Raw genomic sequence first — 14,080 nt, 5'->3', positions numbered from 1 at the left:
CTACTATGCACTGGCCATTGTTGGGGCAGGGACAGTGACGTGCGCATACGGGCAGACCCCACCCCCCGGAGCACACGCTCAGAGGGTCTTCACACCCACACTGGGCTGTGCTCCCTCACCGGTCTTCCTGGCAAGGCCTCTCCTGTGTCCATTATCTTTGTGGGCCCAGCAGAGGCAGCTTCATGGGCCAGAGTGAGCAATTGAATGGATATGAAGAGGGTGCCTGTAACAGTCAGATGTTCATTCGGGATGTCAGATTTGCAAGGAAGAAGGAACCAGTTTAGAAGTGGGGAGATATGAGACTGGGGGCTCAGTCTAAGTTTGCCGGGGTCAGAGCTGCAACAAGGGTGCTGACCCTGGTGGGGGTGTTCAAAGGGCCTGCACTTGCTGAGCTCAGCTCAGTGTGCAGCTCAGGGGACATCCCTGATATGCAGCATCCGGGCTTTTGTGGGGTGGGATACAGGGGCTTCGGGAAGTGAGAAGGCAGCTTCCTGAGCTGCTCTGAGGCCTGTGGCCCCTAGGAAGACCCCATGCCCCAGGAGGGTGTGTGTCCATATGTGTATGTGTTCTTGTCCCTGCTGGTGACCACTGAGCAGGAAACCACATCATGTGTCCTGAGGGTCCATGTTCAGGGCCACCCATGGCCTGGGGACAGGGCACTGGGATTCCAGCAGCTTTCAAGGGAAGGCTGGGGGTCCATGTCCAGCTGTGTGTGTGAACACATCCTCGTTCCCCCCCGACCCCCAGGAAATGTTGAAATACAGCAAGAGCTGCGAGGGGGCGGAGGATCTGCAGGAGGCGCTGAGCTCCATCCTGGGCATCCTCAAGGCCGTGAACGACTCCATGCACCTCATTGCTATCACAGGCTACGATGTAAGGACCGCAGAGGGTGCTCCCACCTTCGTCCCCCAGCTTTCAGGTGGTGCAAACGAGCCAGCTTGGTGGGGGGATCTGACGCACAGCGGGCTGGGACCGGCCCATCACCAGTGCAGAGCTACGCCCTTGAGCTTCCATGTGCGTGCGTGTCACCTGGAATCCATTAAAACCCAGTCTGACTCAAGGGGTTGGGGCCGGCCTGCACGAGGGCTCGCCAACGGGTAGAGAAAACCAAGAAGTTTTCACCCCTTTGAGGTGCATCTCTGAAGACCTCTTCATTCCTGGTCTTTTCCTGAGGTCAGCATCACTCGGGAAGTGGGTGTAAATCTGTCTTCTCTGATGCTGCTCATAGGCTGACGATGTGTAACAAGTGGGCATAAATGTCCGATTTCTACTTTCTTCTCTGTGAGCCCCTATCAGGTCAACTTATTCTTTTTACCTCTCTATAAGTCCATTCAGCATCATTCTCAGTTTCTTTTAATTAATAGACTTTATTTTAAGAGCAGTTTTAGGTTCCCAGCAAATTGAAAGGCAGGTACAGAAATTTCCCACGTGCCTCCTGCCCCCATACTCACAATCTCCCCATTATCAACACTCCCACCAGAGTGGGACATTCGTTGCTATCTATGAAACAACACTGACACGTCACTATCACCCAGAGTCCATAGAGTACATCCGGGTTCTCTCTTGGTGTTGTACGTTCTGTGGGTTGGCCTAAATGTGTAATGACATGTGTCCACCATTGTGGTATCTTACAGAGTAGTTTCACTGCCCTAAAAGTCCCCTGTGCCCTGCCTGTTCACCCCTCCCTGCCCCCCTCCCACCCAACCCCTGGAAACCACTGACATGTTTACTATCGCCATAATTTTGCCTTTTCCCAAATGTGACGTAGTTGGAACCCGGCATACAACCTTCCCAGACGGGCTTCTTTCACTCAGCAACGTGCATTTAAGACCCCCCATGTTCATTCCGTGCTTTAAATGCACCTCATGTTGCTACACGTTGTAGGGGAATCTGAGTGACTTGGGGAAGCTGCTGATGCAGGGCTCCTTCAGCGTCTGGACGGACCACAAGAAGGGCCACAGCAAGGTGAAGGACCTGGCCAGGTTCAAGCCCATGCAGCGACATCTGTTCCTGCACGAGAAGGCCGTGCTCTTCTGCAAGAAGAGGGAGGAAAATGGGGAAGGGTACGAGAAAGCCCCGTCCTACAGCTACAAGCAGTCCTTAAATGTGAGTAAGGCCTGTTTCCAGCAGCTGCAGACCTCCTGGTGCTGGCCCTGAAGAGACGGACCAGGGGCCCGTTCCAGGTTGTAGCTGAGCCTTGGTCACAACGTCCACCTTCTGGCATATGCCTCTTACCTTTGGATGTGAGAGTCTGGGATCTCTGGTGTCCTGAGCCCCCAGCCCCAGACTAACACCTGTCTCCCTATTTTGTGTTCTCAGATGACAGCCGTCGGCATAACGGAGAATGTGAAGGGGGATGTGAAGAAGTTTGAGATCTGGTACAACGCCAGAGAGGAAGTTTACATCATACAGGTTGGTCCCCGATCATTCTGCCCAGGCAATAGGGACTCCTCACGTCTCTTTTAGATTGCAATGAAAAGCTTCTAGTGAGAGTTGGTGTCTAGAATCTTCCACAGTGTTTTATCACCCGGCGGCCAGGAGCACCACTATTCCTTTGGGGGCGACGCCCTGGCCTGTCTTTAACCTGAGTTGAACCCAGGATGAAGTACAGGGAAGCACCGCAAGTTAGGGGTGCTAGAAGTGTCCTTCCAGAAAAACAGCCTCAGGCTCCTGTAGCCCCTGCCTCTGTGTGCCTGGACGGTGCAGGGGAGCACAGCAAGCCTGTGCCATGCTTACACCCATGGATGGGTTGTCCTGGTGGGAAGTGTGTTCTGAGGCCTCCCCCATCCTCACATCACAGTGAGGACAGGAGGTGGGTGGGGCTATAAGTGCATTCGTGAGCCCCCAGGTGCAAGACCCCAGGTGCCCCATGAAGGAGTCACCCAGCACAGGCTGTGCCTCTTCTGGTTGCCTTCAAAATTCTGACCCACTTGATGGTTTGGGCCCAGGGCTCTCTGGCAACCCTGTAGCACACTACACTTAGTTGTCTACAACTCAACACCCACACCAGCACGGCCACACCCACAGAGCCCCACAGAGCTAAGGCAAGGATGTGGGCCAGCGCTCTGGCTTCTGTAAGCCCAGCACCTTCAGAGCTCAGCTGTCCACCTGGTACTACCCGTCAGGCCCCACACACTGTATTGAGACAGGACAGAGCCCTGGCCGTGGTTCCTGTTCCTGTAGCCTCCCGCACCCTGGACGTTGAGAGTCTACTTGTGAGATTTCAGACTCCCGCTGTCCTTATCACCTGAAACGATGTGTGGCCACTTCACAGAGAAACTTACTCTTTAGGAGCAGCTTATGCCACAGGGCTTACCCACTAAGTCAGCCGTCACTGGTTGAGCAAAGGTACTGGCCTGGTAGTCAGTCCACTGGCTGGTGTTGCAGTGCCCTGGGCCCTGTCCACTCATGCCCTTGCCCGTGGGGGAAGTCCCGAAGCAAGGGGATGAGCCAGCATTTACTCCCGTCTCCTTTCTCATGTGCAGTGCTCTCATTATTGATTCCTAAGATTGTCCTTAGACGTTTTAAGAGTAAAATACCAAAGTGTGTGTCTTTAGGGAATGGGAGTCCTTACCTCCTCGCGTTTGTTTTGGGGGATAGGCACCAACTCCTGAGATTAAAGCAGCATGGGTGAATGAGATTCGGAAAGTGCTGACCAGCCAGCTGCAGGCTTGTCGAGGTAAGAATGTGTTCAGCCATTATTTTCTCTTTGCTTTTGCTCCAGGGGCATTTTTACGTATGTTCAAAGCAACCTCACAATTCTTAGTTGTCTGAGATACCATAGCATTTTGAAGTAACGGTGTCGGGTCCCAGTTCTTCCGCTAATCATGGTCTGTTCCTCCTCGCAGAAGCCAGCCAGCACAGGGCTCTGGAGCAGTCCCAGAGTTTGCCTCTGCCAGCGTCGTCCAACACCAGGTGAGGGACTCATGCACTTGAAACACCACACGCTGTATCAGGAAGAGGCACAAGTAGGAATTTGCAGGTGCCATCGAGTTTACATCATTGGGGTGACTTTGCATTCACCCAGAGCCCCCTGAAGTGCTTCTCCTCTGGAATCACAGGCTGGTGGGTCAGTCCGAGCGAGTCCGCCTCAAAGATGGGTGTCACCGGCCCCCGCCCAAGCGGAGACCAGTCACCAACAGCTCTCTCATTACTTTCCATCTGTGGGTTATTTCCCATGATGATCAGTGCATGATGCGAAGCGGCTCCAGACCACAGTTAATCGCCGACATTTCAGTGGCAGTAGTGCCGCAGACAGGGGCTATCAGTCAGTGGGGGCTCAGAGCCACGATGCAACAGACGCAGGGCGTGTTTGACACTGGCCTTCAAGTGACCTTTGTCGTACCCTTTCTGCCTTGATTTTTCTTTTGTTATTTCACTCATTCACTTATTTATTTATTTTACTTTACTTTTTTCTGCTTCTTATATAAGCGACCTGTAATCATTCCTAGAACAGGATACGGTCTAAATCAATAATCCATAGAAAAATAGTTTTAAAAGAGAAAGACCTCCTCCACCCCACACCACCCCCCAAAAAAACCACAACAAAACCACTTCCTACTCGATGGCTAGAAAGGTGGTTTTTGTTCTCATTTGGGTCTGTTTGGCTTAATCAGGAAATGCTTGGCCACCCTGTGTCAGTAAGACTCGCTGCTTTAAGGGTGAGTCGGAATTCAGGGACGTCTAGGGGCCTCAGATCCTCAGGAAGAGTTTTGAAAAAACTAACCAGACAACATACTATTTCTTTTTCAATGTGTCTGATGTCTTTAGTCCCTCGAAGGGGAACACAAGAAACATCAAAAAGTTGGAAGAAAGAAAAACGGATCCCCTAAGCCTGGAAGGCTATGTGAGCTCAGCGTCGCTGACAAAGCCCCCGGAGAAGGGCAAAGGTGGGTGTCTGCAGCAACCGAGCCGGGTGTAGAGAGCACATCAGGGAAACACAGCCTCCCATCAGCACAAAGAAGCACTTGTAAAGAGTTCAGGGGTTCCCACCCGCCCTGCACAGAGCACTGGAACTTCCCAGAGGAACCCCTCTGCCTCACGGTCAGTGTGTACCCCAGTCCGGTAAACCTAGCCCCAGCGATGAGCCCCAGTGTGACCTGACGTGCACCCTCCCCAGAGCCACCCCGGTTGTGGATGCCCTCCGCACTGTCCCTTTCTCTTCCTTTGTAGATGACACAGTCACTAGCTCTACCTCAGAAAGCTCTGCACTTTCCAAGAAGCGCTTTACTCTGCAGGGCTTTGCTAACCTCAAAGGTCAGAAAGGTAAAAGGCACCTGCCGAAAATCGTTTTCTGGACATGTGCCTCGCTGTGGTGGCATGTCTGTCATCCATTCGTCTGGTGATCATTTGTGAGGACGGTCTCAGGAAGCGCCTCTGCCTGCTTCATCACCAAGTGCAGCTGTTCAGAAGCATTTTTCCACTGAATCCCTCATATTTTACTGACGCTGGTGTGTCTGTTATACCATGTGACCCAAGTTCTCTTTTCTTTGAAAAGATGGAGGTGAGCTTTTCTCATGAAGGATGCTCAGAAACTGGACTTGTCATTTGCTTTTTTGGTCCACCTCCTCCCACGCCGCCCTCCCCCTTTCTTGCTTTTTCCAGTCAGGTCTCTGTGGGCATTACCTTTCTGGCTACAATTACTCTCCTCTGCCAGAGTGCAAACCTGCTGGTGTCAGCTAACGTCTAGGGGTCTTTGCTAGTGCACTGGGCAGGCAGATGAAGGATCCCTTGGCTGGTGATCTCTAAAAGCTTGACCACCTTTGAGTGCTCCTTGGCAGTGAACTACATGGGAGGGAAACACTCCAAGATACTCATGAAGCAAACCCTGAAGTTCCAGGTGGGGTTATAGGACTCCCCACCAAGTGCTAAAACCCAGTGTTATCTCGGGTTCTTTTCATTGGTCCAGACACTGGTCCAGAAAATTAGAGGGTTTTTTTTTTCCTAATTTATGAAATACTTTTTAGTTGGCCTCAAACTGAAAAAAAGGGTTAAATTCTGGTTTATATACTTTGCTAAGTATGGAAAGTGTGTATACTCTGCATACTTTTATGTAGAACTCAGAAAATGTACCCAGGGGTGGCCCCGTAAAACAATGATAACCAATTGCTAGAATAAACGGCACATGGGTGTCATCGTGTTTTTCCTGGGGCTCTCCCTTCACCTGTGGGATTCCTCAGAAAGCTGCTTTTTGAATCAGTGGAAATTAGGCCATTCAATGTTTGTGTCCCATCTCAGCATGAACTCAGTGTTTCTCATGGCCGCCTCGGTGCTCTGCATGCAGTTCCTCACTCTCTCTCTCTCTCTCTCTCCTGTTATATTTTTGCCTCTCCCTTCTTCTGCAGCCTCTCCTACCAGTCCTGACAAAAAAGCTAAGCGACATGAAGTAAAGAGCGATCCAACGCCTTTTGGTTTACGAGGTAGAGTGGTTCAACCTTCTGGAGATAGCCTGCCATCCATTTACCCATCCAGTTAGGGACGCTGCCTGTCTTGGTACTACATGTCATCTAAGATGCAGAATGAAATAGGTCTCTACTAGCCAGAAGCAAATTCACTGTTTTGTTCAAAAGCTTGATGCTCTGGCAACAGATACCGTGATGATGTCAGGCTTCTCGGTTGAACTCTCGCCAGGTCCGCCCAGAACTTACAGAACTATCCACTGGCCACTAGAGGCCGCCAACACCTGGCCAGCATTTGGGTTGTGTTGGGTTGGGTTGGGCCTTATTATTCAGCAGCTGTGTAGGCATTAGTGCATCCCTCTTCAAGTCCCCTGCACCATCTACTTCACCAGTTTGTCTCGATGTTTCTTGGGGAAACACAGAACATAGCAGCGCAGAGTGAAGTCCCCCACCCCTGCCGCCCAGGGAAACCCAAAGACTCCCTGGCCCAGGTTGCGAGTCTCAAGTTCTCAGAGAGGATTTCACTTTGTGCATCTTCCTGAGTTTTGGAAACAATTGTGAAGGTTCCCGAGAGCTGTAGGAGAGATGTAGGCTGAACCAACATCCACACACACCGCCAGAGACCACCCAGCAGTCACCCATGGCCTGCTCTGGTCTCAAATACTCCGTTTGCCGAGGACCCAGACTGCAACCCTCTTGCTGCCCCTGGGCATGACAGCTCAGAACCCAGGGGCTTGCGGACCCTCTCCCACAGGCTTTATGTGGCTGGCATCCGGCTTGCCCCTGGTGCTTGGGAAGAGTCATTTCCCATGGACAAGTCTCCTGGGAGGGGCTATTTTTGTCCCTTACATGTTTTCTACTGAAGACCCAGAGAAGCCTGAGGCCTCTCCCTTGTGAAAGAGGCTGGCCGAGGGGCAGTACCGAATGTGGGCTTGAGCATGGCCCAAGGCAGCGCAAATGCTGCTTAGCACTACTGCTTTTTAGAAGTTGTGTCACTCTCCAATCTCGTCTCCTCATCTGTAAAATGAATATAAGGCCACCCTGCAGGGTCGCAATAGATTTGTGTGAAAGCCCTGAGCCCAGTGCCTGGGGCTCAGCAGCCAGTCGTCCGCACCCTCATCATTGATCATTTCAGTCTACAGCAGGTGACGATGAACTCAGGCCTCCCTGGCTGGCGCTCTTGCCCAGGCTTAAGTGTTTGCTTCCTGAAAAACGTCATCAGCCTCTTGTTTTACTCAATATTAATATCAAGTACTATTTTACAGGAAGTAGAGGTGACCGTATTCATGGCCACCTTGGCCTAATGTCCTGCAGTCACTCCTACGTGGACCAAGAGGGATGCTGTCCTGATTTGTGGTTGTTAGGCTGCCAAACCCTTTCATTTTCTTGTTCCACACTTGGGGCCTCAGGCACAGTCGGGTCTCAGTGTTTTCCACTAGCTCTCTTGTTACACTGTTTTAAGGCAGGGGCGCTACTGGAGCCTGATAAAGGGGGTTCGCCCAGTGGCTCCCCAGCAGAGAAGGGAGCAACCACAGGCCTAACGTTGCTAAGTCTAGAAAACCTTCTTTTCTCTGCAAGCACCAGAGGGCAGAGTTGTTGAGTTCCCCATAACACAAACACAGCCACACTGCTCTCTCAAGTGAAAGTTTACAGAAGGTCTGTTGGTCAGGCAGTGCTGCCTGCTCTGCCCATAGAACAGTCCTCATCTTCCCGTCCTCAGGGTCCTCAGACTTCTGCTTCTCTTTTGTCAGAAACCCTACTGTAGGTGGCAGGGTGGGGGAAGACATTTGTAGCCAGTCTACCTGGCACTGGCACCCCCAGGGTCCTTGCCCAGTGCTCAGTCTTAGCTTCCCACACTGTATGACAACTGCAGACGTGCCCAAAGCAGGTGAGATTGGATGGTTTGTAGCTGGAAACTCCCAGTCCCCAATTGCTGCACAGACACAAGCCTGGTAGTGGCATGAACGGGGCTGTGCTCAGCACATCTCCCGCGCCCCAGCGCCTGGCCTCAGGCAAGCAAAGCTCCGAGGCTCTCCTGGCCTGCTGGGCCTGGCCTGCTGTGCAGGGGGGGTTTCAAGGGGCTCTCGGGGCTGCTGGCATCTGCTGGCTTCTTCAGCTCTGAGGACATGTGCAGACACATGCTTTCTTCCTGGGGCTCACTGCTCTGCTGCCTCATGGGGACTCTGGGTTCCAGCTCCCTTTTCTAGGACGATGAAGATGGCTTCCTAATGCCTCTTTAACACAAGTGTTTCACTGCCAACCTTAAAAATTCTCAGCCTTGGGAACTGGCTCGTTAGACAGCTTGCGCCTTTGCATCCCCTACTTCATAAAAGGGGTTGTGCATTTTGCACTTGACTTGCCATAGTTTTCACACCCAGCACCTTCTCTTTCTCAGGAAAAGTCATGCTTCCAAATGTAGCTTGGCACTAGATGTGCCCAAGCCCAGACCGCCCAAGTAGTTTGCTTATTTCCCGGATCTGCTTGCTTCCTGTTGAAATGACATTTAATATTGTGTGATGGCTGTGATCAAAGGAGTACGGCTTTGGCCTGTTCCTTTATTACTGGCATTTATTGTATTTATTCATCATCTCGCTTCTCCCCACCACTTACTTGCGTTCTCCCCCCAAATGGGAAATACAGTTGCTACTCGTTGGGGACACATGGCAGTAGAGATGCCGCTGAAGGAATATATATTTATATGTATTGCAAAGTCCAGAAGAAAGCCTTCTTCCCCTCGTTTTCTGGCCAGTGGAGGTGGTTAGAACTCACATGGGCTGGCTCTGCAGCCCAGTGGCCTGGGTTGGGATCCCAACTTTGCCGCATGGCCTTCGGAAGTTCAGATGTGTGATTAGCACCAGTTCCATGAGGATCACAGTCCCCTTGCCTCACACATCAAGGGCTAAGAGTGTGCCTGGCACACGATGCTGTTAGTAAGCCTCAGCCATTTGTGTGAGGAGCTCTTCTCCTGGCCTGATCTGATGGTACAAGCATTCATTGAAAACACCTTGCCTTCCATGTTTGCTCCAACACAGATAGGTGGCTAGTGGTGTCTCCAGCTAGTCGTCTCTCATAGTCTCCGTGCTCCTCTGGGACTGGGAGGCAGGGGGCCTGGGGGAGAGTGCGTCTCCTCCTCTGGGAAGGAGCAGGGCCTGCTAGATAAGTGCACAACCATCCATGGAGGGGCTGGGGGCTCGTTTCCTCCCCCTGGTTGGCCTGGCAATGGAAGCAGGTATTCTGATCCCATCTCTCTGGACTGTTTGCACAGTTGAAGCAAACGTGGCAGGCATTTCGGAAGTTGGCGGTGTGTCCTGCAAAGTCTTATGAGCTCCTGGGAAGGGTAGGCTCCACACAGGCAGCACGTTGCAGGGGTTCCTGGGACTTCTGTAGACCATCTTCGGACAGGCTTGTCATTGAGGGCGGTCCTCACTGGAACCTATTCACCTCTCAGGTTGGAGCAAAACGTCTCACCCCTTGGAGGCCCCTGAGGACAACGATGGCTGGTCCAGTGCCGAGGAGCTGATTAATTCTTCGGACGCGGAGGAGGAAGGCGGAGTGGGCCTCAGGAAGCTGGTAGGTAATCTTGGCTCCCACTGGGTGTTGGGCCTGGTGCTGCTGTTCCTTAAGAAGGGGAGCTCTAGAAGCTCCACTGTGGTGGTCTGCAGCTCCCATGGCCACTGTGGGGAGGGCTTTCAGGGGCCAGGGCTCCCTGTGGTTCTGTGCCCCCTCCTCTCTGTTGGCTCACCATCATCGGACCACCACACAGAGGGAGGCTGTCCTTCAAAGGGAATAGTGCACACACCCTGATTTGTCCTTCAGATAAATACAGTGCTCTCATAAGTTTCCTTAAAGCTATGTATACACTTCTAGCTCATTGTTTTAAGAGAATAACACTGTCCTAAGTATGGTTTTTCATTCTAAACAAGGTGCTGTTTTAACGAGCAGCAGGGAGAAGCTATTTACATATTAAGTCATTAGAGTCAGGATTATACCAACAGATATTTATCGCACACTCAGTGCTGCCCTTGTTCTAGCACCAGGGTTATTGCAGCAAACAGAACATCCCAGAGTCTGGAGGGGCAGACACAGATGAATGGATGAAACAGAGAGGGAGTCTCAGTGTGGTCAGGGCAGCTTTTCTCAAGGAGGCCTGAGGGTGGGAAAAGCCAGACATGGGGACACGGGGGGCACAGATGAGCCTGGGTGTTGGGCGTTTCCAGCAGAGGGAAACTGAGGCTGGTGGGCAGAGAAGAGCAGGGCAGGATGCAGGCAGGCCCTGATGGGGGTTTGGATCTGTTCTCAGTGTAGCAGGAGGACATGATCTTGGCTGCTCAGGGCCAGTTAGGGGCTGGTGCAGGTCATCCTAAGGGCATAGTGGCTGCAATGAGGAAAAAGGACCCTCACCCTCTATCTCCCAGCTTCCAAACCCTGCAGCCCTGCAGCCCATCCTGCAGTCTAGCCGCGTGTCGTCACATGTTCTCCTACTGCCAGGTGAGGCTTGAGCTGCCCCCACACTCTGTCAGAATAGCTTCCTCTTCCCAGGATCCACATTCCACAATGGAGCTTTGTCCACAAATACATGTTGAGCATCTACTGTGTGAGACACTGAAGACACAAAATAGACAAGAATCTCCTCTATAGGGAGGCAAAGCAATAATAATAATAATAATAATAAAGTAGTAAAATATATAGCGTGTTAGGTGAGGATGGATGGCTGCCGTTTCAGAGAGAAGGCCAAGTAGGGAAGAGTATTCCAGGAAGTGGGAACAGTAGGTGCAAAGATCCTGGGGCCAAGGGCTATGGTTGGAGTGTCTGAGACCAGCGTGAAGGAACTGCAGAGCAAAGCCAGTGTGGCAGCAGTGGAGGGAACTGCAGAGCAAGGCCAGACCCCCAGGAACAAGCTGAGGGCACTGGCTGAGCAGGTGTTTTTGTGTGGTCACAATAGGAGACCTAGCATCTTCTTATAACTAGGAGACCTTCCCAGCTTAAGGTGACAGTCACACCAAACGCTCCACACATGGCAGGGTCCTGACAAAGGGCTCATTGTCCTTCTCCTGTTGCCGGACACTTCGAAGCCCACTGTCGTAGGACCTTCCCTGTCGCTGGATAGCCGCTGTGGCCTGTGCTCCGTGCCTCGGGGATAGAAGCAAAGGGCTTCGTGCATTTCATGCACTGTGCCTTCCCCTCACAGGTTCCGGGCAAATACACCATCGTGGTGGACGATGAGAAGGGAGGCCCTGACATGCTTGCTGTGAGAAGCGGAGACATGGTGGAGGTGGTCCAGGAGGGTGATGACGGCCTTTGGTAAGATGCCGCATGGTGCCCACATGCCCAGGCTACTCAGGACATGTGGGCTGGAGCCACTGACCAGCCCACACCCCTTGCAGGTATGTCAGGAACCTGACCTCCAGCAAGGAGGGCTGGGTGCCAGCCAGTAGCCTGTCCACGCTCCTCGGCAAATCCAGCTCAGCGCAGTGCTTGAGCAGCTCAGGTAAGACACCCCGCTCCACACTGGCTGTGCCCTGAGCCTACCGGCTTTCACAGGCCTGAGCCTATTTAACAAGAAAGAGGGGCTTGAGTGTGCAAGTATGGAGCCGAAGCCGTTCTCGCCTGGTTTTCCCGCAGAGTCCAGCACAGGGTCCGCCCTGCTGAGCAACTCCTCCAGCTGCAGCGAGAGCTGCGGCGCTCCCCTCGCAGACCTGCAGGGGTAGCACCAGCCGGGCCCCCAGTGCAGGAGACCAGCCTATGAATCTCTAAGTTTTCCTTTGCTTGGGCTTACCTAGTTTGGTGAGGGGACGGTGCTCTAAGAAGCCCTGGAAAAGGAGGACCCTGACAAGACCCAAACAAGGAGCTGCCCGCTGCCCACAGAACCTCAAGGTACAGGATGTGGGGGCATTCAGAAGAAAGGTTCAGGAACATTCTTCTCTCCAGCCTCCATGCCAGCCTCCTCCCAGGGCACTGAAACCAGTTCCCGTGGGAAGACTCTACACCAAGCTTCTTCGGAAAATTGAAATGGACAGGGTGGGTGGCAGACCAATAGACCACCTGTGCAGAAGGGCCCCGAGGCGGGGATGTCTCTTCCAGCCTCTGCCAGGCAGCCAGGGAGGAGCCGGTCCCAGCCATTCTGCTTTGGTTTCTGACATTTCTGGTCCGGTGCTTTCTGCAGGAATATGCATATTGTGGGACTGCTTCCAAAAGAAGTGACCGATTCACTGACCCAACAGCTTGAAGAGAGAGGGGGGGGTGGGGAACTATTTTGTCTTTTACAAATTTTTTTTAAAGCAAAGATTAATCCCACGGCCATTTTTTGTGGTACTTTGGCCTCTAATCTTTACCAAGAATCACTGTGTTTACATGAAATGACAATTTGATACTGCATTTGATATAAAACTATTTTTTTGTTACCGGGGTTTACATTACAGCACATTGTTTATTGTACCGCTGAATGATTTGGGGGACTCTCTCGTGGAAATCGACGGCACTCTCCGAAGCCCACCTGGTCACAGGTGAATGAAAACCCAGCACTCAATAAAATCAGGCAGCATTTCTACACACAAAAGCAGTTAGAAACCAAGGAAATTCCTTTACTTGTGTAGTTAATTTTCGAAAGAAAATTTAAGCTATAATTTAAAATACTAACCTTCTTTTCTACAAAAAAAAAAAAAAATGAGGACTGTTGGTTTTTTTAACAAGCTTCACTGAATTAGGATTTTTTTATTGTTTATAAAGAATAAATAAAGATGTAGTTTTTGCAGGGTATCATCTGAACCAATGATGTCACAAGAAGCTTAGTGAAAACCTGAGCTCAAGGCACCTCTGCCTCCTTTCCAGCCGCATTTGCCTGGCTACAGAGTAAAATCACCCTGTGTATACTGTATAGAATCATCCTGAATACAGACATTTAAAGGTGCAGAGTTTATTTTATTCAAATCAAAACAGAACTGGAAAGAAAATTCTTCTGTTTTACCTTTTTTTGTGTTTCAGAAAACAAATTCTGTTCTTTGGAAACATTTCCTTTCTGTATCTGGTTGGGGCAGATATTTTTATATGTATGTATATATGTCAATGTGTGTACATATGTATCCAATGTAAGGGATCTATTTATAGCCTCCATGCTGCTGGAAATGTGTCACTTTACAGCCCTCCATGAGCCCCAGGCCCTGCTACAGCCCGAGGCCAACAGACTTCTTCACCCACCACCACATGCAAGGCCATCGTGCCAGCCCGACCTCTCTAGAGTGTGATAATAAGACAGAAAATGTGCAAGACTTGGCAGCTTTCCTTCTGGTGTATAAGTTATTTGAAAAATGACGTGTCTTGTAATTTAATTAATATATTGATTATTCAGTCACCATTCCTGCCCTCTCAGCCTGGAATTGCCCACCTTTTCTCGTGATCTCTTCCTCATAAAGGCACTTTAAAACCTCATGTTTCAGTCACTGTGTTTTTTTCTGCTAATGTAAATGAAATTTAAAAATCAGAATTCTTTATTGTGTGGACGGAGTTTAAAGAAATGTCAGCAACTCTCGCTATCTGCCTTCATCTGTAAAAGCACAAAATCCCTTACGTCTTAAGTTCCCAGCACTGTGGTGTTTTATTTTGCTCATCTATGCACAGTATGGCAAGCATGTGGTAAAGCAGGAATGAGGCAGGCAGTGAGTATGGCCTACGTATGATGAAGATGC

At 51.1% G+C, this 14,080-nt stretch overlaps 1 protein-coding gene across 23 annotated transcripts in view; it reads left to right on the top strand.

The window, feature by feature from the left end:
- MCF2L (MCF.2 cell line derived transforming sequence like) overlaps nt 1-13,823 on the top strand; it is a 169,536-nt gene extending 155,713 nt beyond the window's left edge. For 8 of the 23 annotated variants that reach the window (XM_074329533.2, XM_074329534.2, XM_019746586.3 and 5 more), the window contains 12 exons: nt 748-873; nt 1,885-2,106; nt 2,320-2,412; nt 3,601-3,679; nt 3,849-3,915; nt 4,771-4,889; nt 5,173-5,265; nt 6,345-6,419; nt 9,847-9,968; nt 11,587-11,699; nt 11,783-11,886; nt 12,021-13,823. In XM_074329533.2, the coding sequence (XP_074185634.2) occupies nt 748-873; nt 1,885-2,106; nt 2,320-2,412; nt 3,601-3,679; nt 3,849-3,915; nt 4,771-4,889; nt 5,173-5,265; nt 6,345-6,419; nt 9,847-9,968; nt 11,587-11,699; nt 11,783-11,886; nt 12,021-12,106 (1,299 nt within the window). In that variant the 3' untranslated portion in view covers nt 12,107-13,823. Of the gene's footprint in view, nt 1-747; nt 874-1,884; nt 2,107-2,319; nt 2,413-3,600; nt 3,680-3,848; nt 3,916-4,770; nt 4,890-5,172; nt 5,266-6,344; nt 6,420-9,846; nt 9,969-11,586; nt 11,700-11,782 lie in introns of all 23 variants that reach the window. The other 15 variants (XM_074329537.2, XM_019746592.3, XM_074329542.2 and 12 more) reach the window with 6 other exon arrangements.
- The last annotated feature ends 257 nt before the right edge of the window (nt 13,824-14,080 follow it).

Source organism: Rhinolophus sinicus, chromosome 16 (genome assembly GCF_057876585.1).
Source record: "Rhinolophus sinicus isolate RSI-liver-muscle chromosome 16, RSI-T2T, whole genome shotgun sequence".
Lineage (NCBI taxonomy): Eukaryota > Metazoa > Chordata > Mammalia > Chiroptera > Rhinolophidae > Rhinolophus > Rhinolophus sinicus.
Note: the sequence above shows the minus strand (reverse complement) of the source record. Positions and strands in the feature narration are given on the sequence as shown.